The 19,880-nt window shown below is 50.6% G+C and overlaps 2 protein-coding genes and 1 long non-coding RNA gene across 3 annotated transcripts in view; 1 reads left to right on the top strand and 2 right to left on the bottom strand.

The window, feature by feature from the left end:
* EPHX1 (epoxide hydrolase 1) overlaps positions 1-19,880 on the bottom strand; it is a 138,341-nt gene that overhangs the window by 6,995 nt on the left and 111,466 nt on the right. The gene's annotated exons all lie outside the window — the stretch shown is intronic.
* LOC147572775 (uncharacterized) lies at positions 82-1,127 on the bottom strand. Its single transcript, XR_015246389.1, has 2 exons — positions 241-1,127; positions 82-161 (listed from the first exon to the last, which is right to left on the bottom strand). It is a non-coding gene; the product is annotated as an uncharacterized LOC147572775 (long non-coding RNA).
* SDE2 (spliceosome associated SDE2) lies at positions 1,254-16,013 on the top strand. Its single transcript, XM_086694615.1, has 7 exons — positions 1,254-1,426; positions 7,309-7,426; positions 9,098-9,209; positions 9,456-9,625; positions 10,311-10,425; positions 12,493-12,988; positions 15,681-16,013. Exons 1-7 carry the CDS (start codon positions 1,307-1,309, stop codon positions 15,900-15,902), a joined length of 1,353 nt encoding a protein of 450 aa, XP_086550741.1. The 5' UTR covers positions 1,254-1,306; the 3' UTR covers positions 15,903-16,013.

The raw sequence follows: 19,880 nt of genomic DNA on the forward strand, positions 1-19,880 counted from the left end.
GTCTGCCGCTCAACCACCTTAGCCACCCAGGTGCCCCCCCCTTTTTTTTTTAATTTCTTTTTTAATGTCCGTTTATTTTGAGAGAGAATCCCAAGCAGGCTCCATGCTGTCAGTGCAGAGCCCCACGTGGGCCTCGATCCCACGAAGCAGGAGACCATGACCTGAGTAGAAACGCAGAGTCAGAGGCTTAACTGACTGAGCCGCTCAAGCGCCCCCCCGCCCCCGACTGTGTTTTCATACTTGGTGGGGCCACCAGAGCCACTCTCGGAAGCACTGCTCTCGAGGTACGACATCCTCACCATTTGGTGTAACTCTTCTGTCCCTGGGCCCTTTCTTTGCGTCCATTTCCCTCTGGTGTCAGGGAAATAAACACACCAGTTAGAGCCTGTAACTTCAGGGGCCTTGACCTTCCGAGTTCGCTCCTACAGCCACCCTTCAGTGACTTCCGAGTCTCTGCGAGGTGTCCTCTGCCCAGTGTCTTCAACCGCATAGGGTGGCCACCTCGGGTCAGCCCTGTGGAGTCCCCGCGCCGGGCGGTCTGCCTGCCTCGCCCTCTGCACCTCGGGGGACTTGGCTGTGCGGGCGGCCAGCCGCGGTCCCCATCGCCCCCGGGTCCCCGCACCGCGGGCCGCTGGGCTCTCCACCTCGCCCCACCCCAGCCCTCGCGCGGCCCGCTCCAGGGGGAGAGGGAAGGCGGTGTGCAAACGGCGCCGACAGCAGGAAGCAACAAGGCCCTGCGCGCGGCCGGCAGCGGCTGCCGAGGAGGTGGGCGCTGGGCCACCGGGGAGCCCCCGCGGCCGCTCCCTGGCCCTTGGGCGGGGCGGCTCCGAGGCCGGAGGAGGCCGCCCCAACCGCTTCCGGGACTGCAGGGCCGCGCCTCCCGCCCCGGGGGAGCGCGCCTCCTCCGGCCCCGGCTCGCCGAGACCCAAAAACAACCGCGCGGCGTCACCGAAGGGGCCGAGGCCCGCGAGCGGCGCCCCGCACCCGCCTTATCGCGCGCGGCCAGAGCGCTGGAAACCCGGCCCCGCGCGGCCTTTTATACGGGGTCCCCCGAGCCCCGCCCCAGCAACGTCTCCTAGCAACGCCTCGCCCGCGCGCTCCGGCGCCTTATCGGCCTCCTCCAGGCCCTTCCCGTTCCCCTCCCCCGCCGGCGCGGCGCGGCGCTGGGGCCCGGCCCACGTGACTGGCCCCAGGGGAGGGGCGGGGCGAGCGGCCGCTGTGGGGGCGGGGCGCTGAAGGCCCCGTGACGCCATCGAGGCGCGCCGGCGAGTCGTGGCTCCTTCTCCCCCGGCAGTCGCTCGCTGAGATGGCGGAGGCTGCGGCGCTGGTGTGGGTTCGCGGCCCCGGCCTCGGGTGCCAGGCGGTGCGCTGTGCCTCGGCCTCGTGCTCCGTACGCGATGTGATCCGCCGACACTGCCAGGATCAGGTGGGGTTCGCGCTCCTCGGGAGGAGGGAGACAGCGGCGGGCGGAGCGGGGCGGGGAGGGCAGGGCTGGGTGACCAGGGTCTGGCGGGGGCGCGTCTCTTCCCTGGGGTTGTGTTTCTGGGGCTGAAGGCCCCCCAGTGTGAAGGTGCTTCGAGCTGCTGCTGAGGCCTTGTTTTGCTTTTGTGTTGGGGTGGTGGCGGTTCTGTCTCCCTCCAGAGCGGGGAGCAGCCACTCCGCTCTCAGGCGCTCAGTCCAGCCCTCGGTCTGGACTCTCAGCGCCCCGGGGCATTGTTCCTCCGTGCGTTCAGGAGGCCGTGGGACCCGCTGGCTTCTGAGGCTCATTTCCTTACATTTCCCCTGCATGCACTCTATGCGTTTTGTCCCCTGATCACCCAGCCCGGTTAGCTCCAACCCGGGACAGAGTTCCCTGTCCAAACCCGGGCCACAGGATGGTGGCGGAGGGAGACGGGAAGTGGGTTGTTAAGGTCGCTGGTCGAGGCCCAGCCCTCCCACTCGTGTCCTGGTGAGGGCGTGGGTTCGTGCGGTCTGTCGTTTAGATCTCTTCATTTGGCGGTCACATTTGTCCGTGCATTATTTTTGAACACCTGTCACGGACTTGTGAAGTTCTGTGTGCGGTTTACTTAATAGTCAAGCAAGCAGCTTTTACCAGCCGTAAACTGGTAAACCTTGAACCTGTTTGATTCTTCAGTGGTCTCCCTGAATCTAATTTTAATTTTGGCACTTGATGGAGTCGTCTGTTTTTCTTTATAACTTCACAAAGTCCCTCTTTTCCTAGGCTGTTTCTTCTGCTTTGTTACTTACGGGCTTAACACATGTTAACACTGCAGTCTAAACCGAATTTGTATTTGGACCGGTTCCATGAGGAAGCAACACGTCTTTCCAAATAATGTGGTTTTTCAGCTTCCCCATTTGTTTTTCTACACTGCAGTCCAGTGTGAAAGCTGTCAGAGGTGTGTTTGGCCATCCAGGTGGGGAACTGTTTTACAAAATAGGTTTTAGTATCTCTGAAAATCTTATTTCATGAATAAGTGAAATATTAGTTTAGTGATTTTAATATCTCTGAAAATCTTATTTCATGAATGTAGTACGAAATACATGGGATTTTAATAACTCTGAAAATATTTTTTTTTTTAATTTTTTTTTTCAACGTTTATTTATTTTTGGGACAGAGAGAGACAGAGCATGAACAGGGGAGGGGCAGAGAGAGAGGGAGACACAGAATCGGAAACAGGCTCCAGGCTCTGAGCCATCAGCCCAGAGCCCGACGCGGGGCTCGAACTCACGGACCGCGAGATCGTGACCTGGCTGAAGTCGGACGCTTAACCGACTGCGCCACCCAGGCGCCCCGTGAAAATATTTCTTATCTCATGGCAGTTGATCCAAAATGACCAGAAAGAATAGGATCTTAATCATGAGAAGTATTGGAAAAAATAATTCTAAGTAAGAGGGGAGAAATATAAATGAAGGATTCAGTCGGGTGCTCAAGAAATCTAACCGTGGCATGTGTGAACAGAAACAAGAAACTTATAAAAGGGCATTTGATGAGATACTGGAACGAATAAAAATAGCTCAAGTTCACGTCTGTGCTTTTTATTTTTATTTATTTACTTATTAAAAAAAATTTTTTTTAAACATTTATTTATCTTTGAGAGACGGAGTGAGACAGAGCATGAGCAGGGGAGGGGCAGAGACACAGGGAGACACAGAATAGGAAGCAGCTCCAGGCTCCCAGCTGACAGCACACAGCCTGATGCGGGGGCTCAAACTCAGGAACTGCGAGATCGTGACCTGAGCCCCCCGGGTGCCCCACATCTGTGCTTTTTAAAGCCAAATTATTGGGACGCAGGATGAAGTCAGTGTTAGTTCCCACCGAGAGAGTAAAAATCTGTTGGCTGGTCTGCAGCCTAGGATAGCACAGATGAAGCCGGCTGCAGAATTAATAGGAAATTTATTTCTCCCGGGGACCTGGTGCGGTTGTGAAATGTCATCCTGACTCCCTCGGCAGTCTCCTGCTTTCTGATTCACCGAGAAGCCTCGATCTAGAAAATTACAGACTACGAGACACTTTCCTGTTTGAAACGTTATCAGTAAGAATGAAGCATCCCACTCTTGCCTGGAGATTCTAAGTCCCTTTGATCCAGAGAAGCACTCTCTCTGGATTTCCAGCCCGGGCGCAGAACTTCAGATTCGGAGTTCTGAACACGACATTCCACGTTTATCTTAACTTTGTGGTTTCCAAGGAGACAGGAGCCTGGATCTAATCTACTTCGTAGTCTGGACCTGATGTTGCCCCTTTTAGACACAGCTCAGCTCATTTTGAGTCTCTCGAAACACTTTCATTTAAATTTCACCCAAATTCCACCCTTGCGCCAAATCCTGCAACAATTATTTTTTGGTGGTGGTGGTGAGACACCCCTGCGAGTGCAATCCACCCCTCCACCCCCCCCCCCCCCCCCCAGTGAGTCAGTAAACTTGGCTTTGTTGAACTACTGGTCTGTCTCTGGTAGCCTCAGGCTTTGTGTTCGAAAAACTTGATAATGTGCAAAGGTTAAAGGCGCTTGAATTGATTCTAAATTTCCTTTACTCTTGGTTTCTACTGGTGATTGTTGACAAGAATGTGACAAGTAGAAAATGCAATTTTGTTGATCAGTCGTATTAACAAGCAGTTCTTGTTTGGAAATGGAGTGTGGTGTATATAATTTTTCTGCTTTCGCATGAATGTCTTTTAAAGTTATTTAGAATTTTGGGGGCACCTGGGTGGCCCAGTCGGCTAAGCATCCAACTTCGGCTCAGGTCATGATCTCACGGTTTGTGGGTTCAAACCCCACGTAGTCTCTGTGCTGATAGCTCGGAGCCTGGAGCCTGTTTTGGATTCTGTGTCTCCCTCTCTCTCTCTGCCCGTGCCCCGCTTGTGTTCTCTCTCTCTCGAAAATAAATGAGTAAACATTAAAAATTAAAAAAAAAATTGTAATTACCCTCGCTTTGCCCAGTGTCCTGTCCCGTCTTCCCTACTGAATGGCTTACTTAGCGTTAGTTCTCCCCTGCATTTCCCAGTGTTTTCCCTTTTTCCTGGATCAGTCCTCCCAGTGCGCATACTTGAGCCCACATCCCTTCCAGCTGTCCCCTCATCTTCCCTGGTTTTCTTTATAGAAAATACCCTTGAACGTAAACCTCTCTCCTTCGGTACGTCCTCCAGTTGGGCTTCCGTGCCCATCACTCCAGCAGACCAACTTGCGCCTCGCGGGTCAGGGTCTTATGCGTTGCCGTATCTGGTGATCAGTTTCCAGTCTTCCTCTCTCGTGGCCTCTCAGCATCCGTGGGCACAGGCAACCGTTCCCTCCTTGGCATGCTTTGCTTACCGGTCCAGACGTCACCCTCATTCTCTTCCACCTCACTAGCCTCCCTTCCAGTGTCTCTTGCCACTTCCTCCTTATCTCCCTGGTCTCTAAACCTTAGAGTGGCCGGGCCAAGTTTTCTGATCCTTGTTCTGACGCTTCCTCCTCCCCCACGTGGGCAACTTCGTCCATTCTCAGGGCGGTAAGTACCATCGGTGTGTTGACGTCTCCCAGATGTAAGGCTCCAGCCCAGCCCTCTGCCCCAGACTCCAGACTTGTGTCCCCACCGGGTTACCCCACATCTCGCATGGCTATTAGGCCTCTCAAAGAAGCACACCCAGCATGAGACCAGTACTCTCCCCAAATACGTGCCGTCTCACTCTTCCCCTTAGACCAGATTTTTGGGCTCCTCTGTATTCCTCTGTTGATCTCACTGCCCTCACTCAGGGCACTAGGGCCCCTCACGGTCCTCATCACCTTTCGTCTACCACCCCTGGTGCAGATGGCCCTTGCGTCTCACCTGGATTGTCATGATATGACGTCTCTGCTTCTGTAGTCTCATTTCCAGTTCACCAGCTTGAGTGATCCTTTTTTTTTTTTTTTTTTTAATTAATTTATTTATTTATTTTTTCAACGTCTTTTATTTATTTTTGGGACAGAGAGAGACAGAGCATGAACGGGGGAGGGGCAGAGAGAGAGGGAGACACAGAATCGGAAACAGGCTCCAGGCTCCGAGCCATCAGCCCAGAGCCTGATGTGGGGCTTGAACTCACGGACCGCGAGATCTTGACCTGGCTGAAGTCGGACGCTTAACCGACTGCGCCACCCAGGCGCCCCGATCCTTTTTTTTTTAAATTGTTTTAATGTGTTATTTATTTTTGAGACAGAGAGAGACAGAGCGTGAGCAGGGGAGGGGCAGAGAGAGAGAGGGAGACACAGAATCCGAAGCAGGCTCCAGGCTCCGAGCTGTCAGCACAGAGCCCAACACGGGACTCGAACCCATGAATCTCAAGATCATGACCTGAGCCGAAGTCGGATGCTTAACTGACTGAGCCACCCAGGCGCCCCATAGAGTGATCCTTAAAGACTATAACTCAGCTCTCAATTTGTTCAAAACCCTGCAGTGGCTTCACTCAGAGTAAAACCAAAGTCCTTACAGTGGCTTCTAAGGCCTTCTCCTTCCCCTTTTGTAGATTTCTTCCAGCCACATCGGTGGGGTTGCTGTTCCATGCGTATCTAGGCTTATCCCTCCTGCCCGCCTTTGCATTTGGGCTCTCTGGAGTGCTGTCCCCCACGTGGCCTGCTCTCTCCCTTTGCTTAATTCTCTGCTCAAATGTCACTTGGCCCGAGAGGCTCCTCTTGACCACCTGTATGTAAAACGTATTACCACCATGCCCGTCTGTGTATGCTGCCCCTTCACTCTGCTCATCGCCATTTGACATAGTATGTACTTCGTGTGTTCATCATCTGGGTTTCCCCACTGGAGTGTAAGCTCCGTGAGGGAGGGTCTGTGTTCACTGTATTATTCACTACAGCATCCCAGCGCTTAGAAAGTATCTGGCAAACAGTAGGGACTTCATATTTGTTGAATGAACAGGTAGTTCCTGTTGAAATAGCTGTGTGGTGTGGTTCAGAGTGAGTGTTCGTTGTGTCTATTTTAGGAAGATTCCAATCGTGCATTAAAAAAAAAATTCTTAGAGCTTGTATGTGCAAGCTGGGAAGGGGCAGAGGGAGGGGGAGAGAGAATCCCAAGCAGGCCCCACACTCAGCGAGGAGCTCAACACGGTACTTGATCTTACGACCATGAGATCCTGACCTGAGCCGAAATCAAGAGTCCGACACTCAATGGACGGAGTCACCCAGGCACCCCACTAGTCATGCATTTTTCCTTTTGTTGGGGTTTGGTCTCTTAGCACTTGATGTTACACATTTAATTGTGTACTTCGGAGGGTACTCCTCTGTTGTCTCACTTTATGGCATCACAGACTTGGTTAGAAAGACTTAACAGTTTATATATTTTTTATCTACCACTTGTTCTGAGAATTTTTGAAATACACGGAGCGGGCTTAGGGCTATGCCGGCTTCTGCTGTGAGTCGGGGACAGGAGCAGAGATCACCGCCGCCAGCTGGCCCAGAATACTTATGGTCACTTCCAAACCTGTTCGGCTTGACATTCCCCGTTTACAAAAGTCAGGACAGAATGGGACTTGCAGAGTTACTGGGTCTGAGCCCCATACAGCTCCCTACCTTGGCTCTGGTTTCCTGCCAGAGAAGAAGGCAGTGGTTTTTATTTTCACCCGAAAGACAAACAGTTGTCGTACGTGTCGTGGTGAGGTGTCAGGAAAAAATTGTGCGAAATGACTTTTTTCTTTCAGTAGTTTCGACTTTCAGTTCAGCAAATGCTCGTTGACCACTCGCTCTCTGCGTGTAACTGGAGTAATGAAAAGATAACGGGCCAGGCCCCTTCCTGCAGGAAACTCGTATTTGTCTCGTAAACAGCATTTAAAAACCCCAAACTTGTCTCTAGGATGTTCCAGTGGAATGCTTCTTTGTGAAGTGCGACGGATCGCTCACGGACACCAGTGACAGGGTGCGGCATGGCGCCGTCTATAGTCTGGAACCCAGGCTCCGCGGTGGCAAAGGAGGTAGGACAGGAGCGGCGGCTGCTCACCGTGGAGCCCCCACCTTGAGCCCCGTGCGTTAAATTCACCAGCTCCTTGGCCTCTGTAGTTTCCGGTTTTGTTTGCCTTCTGAAATCCTTTAGTTACTTACCTAGTTTTGAATATTTTCTCTTTTATTCCTTTTTTTTTTTTTTTTTAAAGTTTATTTGAGAGAGATCTCAAGCAGGGGAGGGGCAGAGGGGGGGGGAGAGAGAATCCCACACAGGCTCTGCACTGTCAGCACAGAGCCTGATGCGGGGCTTGATCTCACGAACCCTGAGGTCATCACCTAGTCAGGATCAAGGGTTGGACGCTTAATTGACCGAGCCACCCAGGCACCCGTTTCTTTTATTCTTTTTGAGGACTATATTGTCTGATTAGTTTCTACCTTCGTCAGCAGGATAGCACTCGGGCAACCTGGGTTCTAAAACTTCGGGGAAGATTTGATGAGAGATGATCATTACTCTGTCCAGTTTGCTGAAGGAGGAACGTTAAAACAACTAAATCGGCTGCTTTCATCAAGATTTTGTTTGGTTATTGTAGCTCCAAGGGAGGACTGACGTCGGCTTGTGAAATAACAGTCATTTCCAGGTCGGGGTAGATTAAGAGGGAAAAGAAACTAAACGAGCAAACACTGAGAATAACAGGGGTTCTGGGTATTTCTCCTGATGTACTGGCCTGTAATCCCGAAGCTTTCTCAACACCTACCGTGCTTTGGTGTGGTTTTCAGAGAGCTGGCGTTGAATTACAATCATCCTGCTGATGTTTGAAACTGTGTCCGGGAGGATGAAGCTGATCATATGAGCCAGTGACAACTTAAAATTGCTTTTCCTTTGAAACTCACTGCAAAATCTCACCATAAATTACTTCTTAATTTTTTTATTAAAATTTTTTCTAAGTGTATTTAAGACAGAGAGAGAGTTGGGGCACCTGGGTGGCTCAGTCGGTTAAGCGTTCGACTTCGACTCAGGTCATGATCTCGCCGTTTCTGGGTTCGAGCCCCGTGTCAGGGTCTGTGCTGACAGCTCAGAGCCCGGAGCCTGCTTTGGATTCTGTGTCTCCCTTTCTCTCTCTGGCCCTCCCCCCCACTCGCGTGCGTGCTCCCTCTCTCTCAAAAACAAAAAAAAAATTTTTTGAAAAATTAAAGAGACAGTGGACATGTGAATGCGAACGGGGGAGGGGGCGGGGGCAGAGAGAAGGGAGAGGGAGAACCCCAAGCAGGCTCCACGTTGTCTGCACAGAGCCCAATGTGGGCTCTGAACTCATGAACTGTGAGATCTTGACCTGAGCTGAAACCAGACGCTTGCTTAGCTGACTGAGCCACCCCATGGGCCCCTCACCATGAAGTTTTGTTTAAGTTCTTCATCCGGGAATCTTGGGATCTGTGGCACTGGGCAAAGCCCTCCGAAGAGCCCCAGTGGCGAGGATGCAGTGTTGCGGAGATCCAAAGGAAGGGCGAAGGTGTGAGGCTGAATCGAGTTTATCGGTACTTTTACCTGGGTGGGGTCCTGACATCCCTTTCTTAAAAAAAAAAAAAAAAAAGAATGAAAGAGATCCTTTTTACTCTTGTGGCCGAACACTGTTTTCGCGAATTGGCCTTTACCCACCCCCTTGAACCCCCTCACCTGCTCTCTCCAAATGTGTGTATCTGCTCAGGGTTCGGATCTATGCTCCGCGCACTTGGTGCTCAGATCGAGAAGACGACCAACCGAGAGGCTTGCCGGGACCTCAGCGGGCGGAGGCTGCGAGATGTCAACCACGAGAAGGCGTAAGACGCCCCCTGTTTTGGTTGTTTCGAAGAGAGCGGTGTTTTCTGTCGGTGGTGGTCGTGCGCGTGCCGTGCGTACGGATACGTAGACTTGAAATGTTAGCGCTCTCATCCATCGCTCTCGACTCTTCATCTCTCCCTGTCCGAGGGAAAGTCACAGCACGCGCGGGACAGGGTGAATTTGTCGCCGGGGAGGGGCTCTTTCTGCGTAAAGGGGCGGGCGCGTGATCGTCTCTTGCGTTCCAGGATGGCCGAGTGGGTGAAACAGCAGGCCGAGCGAGAGGCTGAAAAGGAGCAGAAGCGTCTGGAGCGGCTGCAGCGGAAGCTGGCGGAGCCCAGACCCTGCTCGGCCAACCCCGCCTACCAGCGGCAGTGCCACGAGATGGCCGAGCGCCTGGAGGACTCGGTCCTCAAAGGTGAGAAGGAGTCGCGCCGTCCCCCGAGGACCGGATGGAGGCCGGGGGGTGGGGGTCTCCACTCAGTGACAGCCCACACTCCTTACACCCCAGCACACATGGCACACTCACACGGTGTTTGTACTTGACTCCCGCGGGCCCCAGGTAAGAACCTCCTTGTGCTCGGTGGGGCTGTCCTGTGTCTTCAGGAGGAGCTGAGACCTCAGCACGTTTGTTTCTAGTTTTAGGTCAGTGTTTTTAACGGTATTTTAAGGAGAACGATGGTCCTCGGCTTCTGTGTGTGTTTTTTGTATCTGGAGCGTTAACGCTGGGGCCATTGGGGGTTCGGCTGAATAAGAAGGAATCTTTTCAGTCAGGAGGTTATGACAAAGTGATACCCAAGTAATGTGTACAAGGGGGCAGACGAGCAGGCGTGGGGAGGCCGGACACGAACCTGTCCGTGTCAGGGCTGCAGACTGGATGCCGGTGTTTTCCAACCTGCTTCCAGAGCCGGAATGCTCGGTGCTTAGCTCTATGTAAATTTGAGGTGACTCTCACAGTAACGGTAGCAAATCTTGGTCCGATAAGAGACTAAATCCAGAGCTTTGGATGACAACGCAGTTGTCTTGTAGTCCGTACTGGGTATGACTTCTTTAATTGTCCTTACTCCTGACAGCGTAACTGAGTTGTTAACACTTGTGGTTAGGTATGCAGGCTGCTTCCAGCAAGATGGTGTCGGCGGAAATTGGGGAGAGTCGGAAACGACCCAACAAATCAAAAACGGACAGAGGAGCCAGTTCAGGGAAGAGGAAATGCTTTTGGTAAGCATATGCTTCGTTTTCATCGCGAAGAGATCTGTGCGGACTGACGCATTTCCTTCTTGTCTCTCTGGCATAAACGCTTTTAGTTTTTCATTTTTATTTATTTTTTAAGTTCACTTATCTATTTTGAGGGGAGGGGAGAGGGAGGGAAAGAGGGAGGGAGAGGAGAGAGAGAGCATGCCAAGCAGCCTCTGCACTGGCCGTGCAGACCCCGACGTGGGGCTTGAACCCGTGAACTGTGAGATCACGACCTGAGCTGAAATCAAGGGTCGGACACTTATCCGACCGAGCCACCCAGGCGCCCCTGGCATAAACACTTTTTTTTTTTTTTTTAATTTTTTTTTTTTTCAACGTTTATTTATTTTTGGGACAGAGAGAGACAGAGCATGAACGGGGGAGGAGCAGAGAGAGAGGGAGACACAGAATCGGAAACAGGCTCCAGGCTCTGAGCCATCAGCCCAGAGCCTGATGCGGGGCTCAAACTCACGGACCGCGAGATCGTGACCTGGCTGAAGTCGGACGCTTAACCGACTGCGCCACCCAGGTGCCCCCATAAACACTTTTTAAAGTAATGTTTGAAGGGAGCTCAGAAATTTCCAGAATGCTTCGGTCTTCCAAGTCTGCACGGTTGTCACACTGGACACACCGCTCGTGGCTTCTGCCTCGAGTACCAGGCATGCCGTCTAAAGGAACAGGGTTTTTTTACAGTGAAAGATCACCCGAAAGTAAGTTTATACTTGAATTACTGTTTGGCGTTGAAAGAGTTAACTTTCAGACATTCTTGGTGGAAGCTGTACTTTCTAGATTGTTCTGTCTTCTCTGTGGTTTTTCACGGTCGTTACTGACGTGTTTGGCCGCTGCCCGACCTCTCCTGGCCGCTTGTGCACTTGCCGCTGGAAAGCACAGTGGTGCCTTTTCTTGTCCGTCCCCGGGAGCTCTCCCGCCCTTCCCACTTGGTCCTCCGGTTATTAGTTCTAGAAAACCCCTTGGGCCGAGTTCTAGAAAATCCGTCCAGATGGATCTTGCTTCTTTGTTGGCTTCTGCCTTGGGGATAGAAAGAAAATTATTAACCGAAGACCACGTAACTCTGCGAGTCCCGCATAGGATCTGGGGTGTTCTTTGTGAAATAGGAATCAAGCGTTCTTGAGAGAAAAGGTAGTGGTGTTGTGTGTTGGGGCAACGGCTAGCGAGACAGAGACAGTGTGAGCAGGGAAGGGGCAGAAGGAGAGGGAGACAGAGAGAGGATCCCAAGCAGGCTCTTCGATGTGGGGCTTGAACTCACGAACCGCGAGATCATGACCTGAGCCACAATCAAGAATCGGATGCTTAACCGACTGAGCCACCCAGGCGCCCCGAGATATGATTTATATACACCAAAATTCACACGTTCTGATTGAATAGTTGTGTGAGTGTTGAAAAATCGTGTAACCGCTACCAAAATCAAGACACAGAATATCGCATTTCCCTAAAAATTGCCGGTGTGCCCCTTCACGGTTAGTTCCCGCGCCCCCAACCCCAAACCCCGCTGATCTGTGATGGTTTTGTCTTTCTGGGGGTGTCCCACAGCCCTGCGTGTCTGGCTTTTCTCACTTAGCGCGATGCTTTGCAGCCTGTGGCTGGGATTGTATGCGTCATTCGTTCCTCCTTAGTGCCAAGTATTATCTTTTCTATCTCTCCATTCTCCTGTAGATAGTTTGGGAAGTTTCCAGTTTGGGGCAATTACAGACTTTTCTTTTAACTGCTTGTTATCTTATCTAGTTTCTAACAGTTGAGATTCATAGGCGATAGGAAAAATAGCTTTAGACAAAAATCAGTTTTGCTCTAAGAGATTCACGCCTTTAAAGAGGAGTCCTTCTCGGATCTTTAGGACAGTGGGTTCCAGGCGGGTTCCGGTCGTAACTGAATCTCGCCGTCCGCTTATCCCCGGGAGTATCTTCTGGAACTTACCTGCCCTCCATCTCCAGCGAGCAGATACTTGGATCCGACAGGGCCCGCTCCCTGGACAGAGGCGGGGGCTCTGCCCACATAGAAGCTGGGGGTGGTGTCACGCCTTTCTGTCCCCTGCAGGTTGGGCACGGAAGGACTAGAGACCGCGGAGGAGTCTAGCTCAGAGACCTCGGATGGCGACGGGGAAGAAGCTCCCGGCACTTCCGGAGTGAGCTTCCACACTCCCAGAAACGGCGATGGCGCTGAGGCGGCAGCCGAATCTGCCGGCAGCTGTCCGAGGGCGGGCGTGCGGGCTGCGGACTCTAGGCCCCCGGAGCCGCCGCAGGCGCCCGGGCCAGGCTCCGGGTGTGCAGTCTCCGCAGACGCCGGGCCGGGCCGGACCTCCGCCTGGGGGCGCGAGCAGGGGACCGTGGCCGTGGAAACAGAGAAGAGCCTGGAGCAGGGAGGGGCCGGGGGCGAGGAGCCCGCAGAAGAGGGGGCGGCCGGGGCAGGACCGACCGAAGAGTCACAGGCACAGGCACGGGAGGCGACTGACACGGCTGCCGAGGTAGCGCCCGGAGAGTGCGGGGGAAGCGCGCCTGTGACCAAACCGGAGGACGGCCGGTCAGGAAACTCGGTAAGTGACTTGGGGCCCCTTTCTCCGGCCACGTCAGCCTTATGGCCTCAGTAAGTCCTTGAAATGAAAACGTGCTTCCCCCCCGGGCTGCTTGGGGGAAGGTCCGTTAAATGACCAGCGGTGCGATGAGTGAAGCTTGCCTAACCCCTCCGAAAATCCTAGATTGGTTTCTTTTCAAGTCTGGGGTGTGTATCATTTTGCCACGGGGCGGTGTCCCTGGTTCCCTAGTTTATCGGTTCTAAGCTGCGCATTTACCATTTTAGTAATCTGTGAATTTGGACACACGTCACATATCATAGTTTAGTTGGTATCGGTTATCCTTTTTTTTTTTTTTTTATGTTTATTTTTGAGAGAGTGCAGGCGCCCACACGCGAGTGGGGCAGGGGCTGGGAGGGGGACACAGAGGGTCCGAAGCGGGTTCCACACTGACAGCAGCGAGCCCGACGCGGGGCTCGAACTCACGAGCCGCGAAATCACGACCGGAGCCAACTGCTGACGCCCAACGGACGCAGCCCCCCAGGCGCCCCTGTTTATTGTTTGTCGATAACACAGACGATAACGAGGCAAGATGCGGCAGATGGCATTTTAGAGGGGCTGAAACGTGCTCATTTTCTAGCACCGAATCCCCGGTTGCTTTGTTTCTTCCTCGCGTGCGAGACTGTTGGGACAGTTGGCGTCAGCGGGATGTGACGCTCTCTCTGCAGGGAGAGGGGCAGCTGCCTTCTAATTTGTCTTCGCATCTTAAGCTCTGCATCCCGCCATCAAAGGATGGTTTTCGCTGAGCACAGTGTCCCTCCGGTTGTTCAGGACTCGTGGCCTTCAGTGGACCAGCTTCCAGGAAGACTCTTCAACGTTTACCGTTTGATCTAATAATGATTTGCTTTTTAGACTAGATGCACCCGGAACCACCTGCTGTCCTTTGGCAAACACGAAGCCTGTCGTTACTTGTTTAACCAGCACCTTCCCTACCCTCAATTACAAAGCAGGAAGGCATCGATTGCACTCTCTAGGGAGGACAGTGGAATTGTTTATGCAAAGGGCTTTAATTTGGCTCTCACGCCATTTCTGCAGGGGTCAGCCTGTAGCTTTTGTGTTACTCTTTTTTTATGTTTACTTTTGAGACAGACGGAGTGTGAGCGGGGAAGGGGCAGAGAAAGAGAGGGAGACAGAATCCCAAGCAGGCTCCAGGCTCCGACAGCTCGGAGCCCAACACGGGGCTTGAACTCATGAACTTTGAGACGATGACCTGAGCCGAAGTCGGCCGCTCACCTGACTGAGCCACCCGGGCGCCCCTATAGTATTCTTATACATTAGAAGCTTTTTCCTGTCTGAAGTCATAGAAACGTGAGTAAAGGGATATTTTAGGCATAGGATGAGGAGTAAGACCCGGTTGACTTCTTTGAGCCTTCAGTCATGGAAACTGTTCTTGGTGGGGAGGTACGGATGTGTTCCTCACCACCGTGTGCAGCCGTAGGTGGTGATTTAGGATTTGGCCAGAAATAATGAAACCAAGATTTACTCCTGAAAGCTACCAAAATGGTTCTTTTTAAAAAATAAAGTTCAACAAGAAGGATTAAGATTCTGTCCCTAGAACTCTTTAACGATTGAAAGATAACTTACTGTGATGGAAAATTACTCTTCTTGAATATATATTTTTTATAATTTTTTTAATGTTGATTTATTTTTGAGAGAGAGACACACAGTGTGAGCAGGGGAGGGGCCGAGAGAGAGGGAGACACAGAATCGGAAGCAGGCTCCAGGCTCCGAGCTGTCAGCACACAGCCCGACGCGGGGCTCGAACCCACGGACTGCGAGATCATGACCTGAGCCGAAGTCGGACGCTTCACCGACTGAGCCACCCAGGCGCCCCATTGAATATATTTTTTAAAAACTCCCATATGTGAACATTTTTGTCCTTTGCAGAGCGTCCCTGGCTAGAAGTATTTCCTTGCGTCTGAGAGTCTGGAAAGGCTGCCGGACGGCTCGAACGATTACAAGGCTGTTGAACCGTGTTTGGATTTGTTGAGTTATAAACGTGGGAACTCAAACAGTCTTAATCATTAAGTTACAGAGCGTCAGGGTGATGGAATCAGAAGATGTGCAGGCCTGGAATCTCATGAATGTTAAACTTTACGAGGGTGCCACTCTTGGTTGTAACAGTGTGGGGCTGGGCTGGATGTGTCTTGCTGTTTGACCTACTGGAAAATCCAAAAAAGAGGAAAAGTCATATTAAGAATCTGGGGGGGCGGGGGTGCCTGGGTGGCCCAGTCGGTGAAGCGTCCGACTCTTGGTTTCAGCTCAGGTCATTATCTTGCAGTTTGAGAGTTCAAGCTCCCATTTGGGCCGACAGCGTGGAGCCTGCTTGGGATTCTCTCTCCCTCTCTCTCCGCCCCTTCCCCTCCCGCTCAGTCTGTCTCTCTTGAAATGAATACACTTAAAAAAGGGATCTGGGCATCTTGTAACTTCTGTGACTGTTCTGAATGCTTGTTTCTAAATGTACAGATAAATTCATGGTCGTCAGTGTTCGTAATGAGAATCTGTGTGGAATGACATGTAGACGATTATTAAAATTCAGTAGCGAGATACGGCTAATTAAATGAGAATTCCTTGATCAGCAGAGCACCGTGGACAGTTAAGGAGAGTCCTCAGGGGGAGGAGCTGGTTTTAAATACTTTCTTTTCTTTTCTCTCAGGATACTGGTCTGGCAACTCTAGACTTGCTGGCATTCACCTCCGCGGCGGAAATGGAGGCGCTGGGCTTGGACAGGCTCAAGAGTGAACTGACGGCCCGGGGGCTGAAATGTGGGGGCACCCTGCGGGAGCGGGCCGCCAGGCTCTTTTCTGTCCGCGGCCTGGCCAGGGAACAGATGGACCCCGCTCTGTTCGCCAGGCCGCCGAGGGGGAAGAAGAAATGAATGGCCGTGGCCGATTTCCTCCTCCTGTATCGTCTGGCGTTTCTAACGTGCATAGTGGTGGCTCTTGGCCATTCTTCCTGTTGATATTAAAGCTGACTTTTTAATAACCCAGTTCCAACTCTCCTTTTGTTCGCTCTTTATGGAATTAATGTGTGAGACCGTCTGGGCTGGAAGTTTTCTTTGCGGGATGGGTTTTTATAACAGATTTCATTTTCTTTAATACCTATAGGGCTGGTCGGCCTTTTGGTTTCCTCTTGTGTCGTTTAGGCAAGTCATACTGTTGACCCTTGAACATCACAGGTCTGGGAAGCACGGGTCCACAGGTATGTGGGTTTTTTTCAGTACGTACAGCACAGCACTGTAAACGTATTTTAGGATTTTTCCCAGTAACGTTTTCTTCTCTCGAGTTCACTTTATTGTGAGAATGCCACCTGCAAAGTAGGTGTTCAGCCGCCGTTTATGTTCTCAGTCAGGCCTCCCGTCCACAGGAGGGTAGGGGTAGCCGGGGTATTTGGGGACCGTCAAAAGTTATACACGGCTTTTTGGCTGCCCGGGGGTCGATGCCTCTAACCCCTGCGTCGTTCAAGGGTCAGCTGTGTTTTCGAGGAATTTATTCATTTGACCCAAGTTGTTAGTTTTTTGGACATAATTACTCATGGTGGTCCCTCCCTGTTTGTTTATTTACTTTTTAATTTAAGTTTTCTTTAATTTTGAGAGGAAGGAAGGGAGAGAGAGTGCGCACAGGGGAGGGGCAGAGAGAGGGAAAGAGAGAGGATCCCAAGCAGGCTCCGCGTTGCCAGGGCAGAGCCTGACACGGGGCTTGAACCCATGAACCGTGAGATCACGACCTGAGCCGAAATCAGGAGTCGGATGCTCAACTGACTGAGCCACCCAGGCGCCCCTAGGCCTTTCTCTGATACAAGTATTTAAAGTTACACGCTTTTCTTTAAGCACCGCTTTAGATTGGTGTTAGATTTATTTTGGGTTGATTATCTGGAAGTATATTGCCTACTTCACAGGGGTTTGTTTTCTTTCCCCTAAATATCTTACTGATTTGTGCTTTCATTCCATCCAGGTTGGAGAATATGTTTATGGTTTCAATCTTTGTAGTCTTACTCATGATATGACTCAGTATATGGCCTGTCTTGCTGAGCGTTCCACATACACTTGAAAAAAAAAATACGTTTTCCGAAACGGTGGGTGAATTTGTTCCGTAATACCAATTAGGTAATTAATACTATCGTTCACATTTCTGTGTCTTTACAGATTTTTTGTGTGTCATGTGTTGAGAGGTGTTCTAATCTATTGTGTTGTGCCATGGTCCCGTTCCTCTAATTGTATCGATTTACTCCATATCTGGAAGGTCTGTTACTAGGTTATGTTACATCCTACGAATGAATTGAGCATTTTGTTGTTACGAAACTTCCCTCTTTACCTCTGGTGACATCCTTTGTTTCCAACTCCGCTGTATCTGATGTGAATTAGAGCTTCTCCGGCCTTCTGATGCTGTTTGCATACCTTTTTCTGTTCATTCACTTCTTACCTCTCTGTGTCTTTCTATTTAAAAGAAGGGAAATTCCTGTAGACCCCATATACTTGGATCTCACACTTTTATCTGTTCTGGCCCTGCCACTTATTTATTTATGTCCTTATCACTTACAGATTTTTTTTTAGTTTTTAATTTCATTTATTTGTTTTTTCATTTACGCCCAAATTCGTCGCATATCATGCAACAGTGATTTCAGGAGTAGATTCCTTAGTGCCCCTGACACATGTAGCCCATCCCCCCCCCCAACCCCTCCCGTAACCCTCGGTTTGTTCTCCATATTTATGAGTCTCTTCTGTTTTGTCCCCCTCCCTGTTTTTATATTATTTTTGTTTCCCTTCCCTTATGTTCATCTGTTTTGTCTCAAAAGTCCTCATGTGAGTGAAGTCATACGATTTTTGTCTTTCTCTGACTAGTTTCACTTAGCATAATACCTTCCAGTTCCATCCACGTAGCTGCAAATGGCAAGATTTCATTCTTTTTGATTGTCGAGTGATACTCCATTGTGTGTGTGTGTGTGTTTGTGTGTGTATGTGTGTGTGTGTGTGTATATATATATATATATATACACACACACACACCACATCTTTATCCATTCATCCATCAGTGGATATTCGGGCTCTTTCCATACTTTGGCTCTTGTCGATAGTGCTGCTATAAACATGGGGGTGCACGCGTCCCTTCGAAACAGCACCCCTGTATCCCGTGGATAAATGCCTAGTAGTGCAATTGCTGGGTCGTAGGGTAGTTCTCTTTTTAGTTTTTTGAGGAACCTCCATCCTGTCTTCCAGAGTGGCTGCGCCAGCCTGCATTCCCAGACAGATTTTTAAAAAATAATATCTATACCCCACATGAGGTTCAAACTCACGACCCCAAGATCAAAAGTTGCATGGTCCACTGACTGAACCAGCCCGGTGCCCCAGGCTGAGCCTTTTTTGTGTGTTTATTAACATTAGATGTGATTATTGGTATAGTTCGATTTGGGTGTATCATTTTATTCTATTTTTTAAAAATGTTTATTTACCTTTGAGTGAGAGAGCACAAGCTGGGAGGGGCAGAGAGGGGGGGACAGAGGATCCTGATGGTGGAGCTCAAACCCATGCACTGCCAGATCATGACCTGAGCCGAAGTCTGATGCTCAACTGACTGAGCCCCCTGGGTGTCCCTCGGTTTATCATTTTCTTGTTTTCTGTTTGGCTTAGTTTTTTATTTTAGAATTGCATTTTAACTTATTGGCTTTTTAGCTGTACGGTCTTCGCATAATTTTTTTAGCGGAGGCTCTAGAAGTTACCATATACATTCTCAGGTTTTCAGTCTACCTAGAGTTAATGTACCACTTCCCATAAAATGTGGAAATCTTGAGAAGTGCCTGGGGGGCTCAGTCAGTTTGGGTGTCCGACTTCGGCTCAGGTCATGATCTCACAGTTCGTGGGTTTGAGCCCCGCGTCAGGCTCTGTGCCGACAGCTCGGAGCCTGGAGCCTCCTTTGGAATCTGTGTCTCCCTCTCTCTCTGCCCTTCCCCTGCTCACGCTCTGTCTCTGTCTCTCAAATATAAGTATTAAAAAATTTTTTTTTTAATGTGGAGATCTTGCAACTGTATAGGTCTGTTTACCATCCCTGTCTTTTATGGTTTTGTTATGTATTTTAAATTAAGAGGAGGGGCGCCTGGGTGGCTCAGTCGGTTGGGCGACCGACTTCGGCTCAGGTCATGATCTCACACTCTGTGAGTTCGAGCCCCGCATCGGGCTCTGTGCTGACAGCTCGGAGCCTGGAGCCTGTTTCAGATTCTGTCTCTCCTCTCTCTCTGACCCTCCCCCGTTCATGCTCTGTCTCTCTATGTCTCAAAAATAAATAAACGTCAAATAAAAAAAAATTAAAAAAAAATAAATTAAGAGGAAAAGTCTTTTATATTTATGCACATATTTACCATTTCTGATGCTTTTCATTCCTACTTAGAGATCTGGTATCATTTCCCTTTGGCCTGCAGAAATTTTTTTTTTAATTTTTCTAATATTTGTTTATTTTTGAGAGAGATAGAGTGAGAGGGGCAGGGGCAGAGAGAGAGGGAGACCCAGAATCCAAAGCAGGCTCCAGGCTCTGAGCTGTCGGCACAGAGCCTGATGCGGGGCTTGAACTCACAGACCGTGAGATCATGACCTGAGCCGAAGTCAGACGCTTAACCGACTGAGCCACCCAGGCGCCCCTTTGGATCTATAAACTTTAAAAAAAATTTTTTTTTTCAACGTTTTTTATTTTTTGGGACAGAGAGAGACAGAGCATGAACGGGGGAGGGGCAGAGAGAGAGGGAGACACAGAATCAGAAACAGGCTCCAGGCTCTGAGCCATCAGCCCAGAGCCTGACGCGGGGCTTGAACTCACGGACCGCGAGATCGTGACCTGGCTGAAGTCGGACGCTTAACCGACTGCATCAC

The sequence above is a fragment of the Puma concolor genome, chromosome E4, assembly GCF_028749965.1.
Source record: "Puma concolor isolate L17-30 chromosome E4, mPumCon1.1.hap2, whole genome shotgun sequence".
In the NCBI taxonomy this organism is placed as follows: Eukaryota; Metazoa; Chordata; class Mammalia; order Carnivora; family Felidae; genus Puma; species Puma concolor.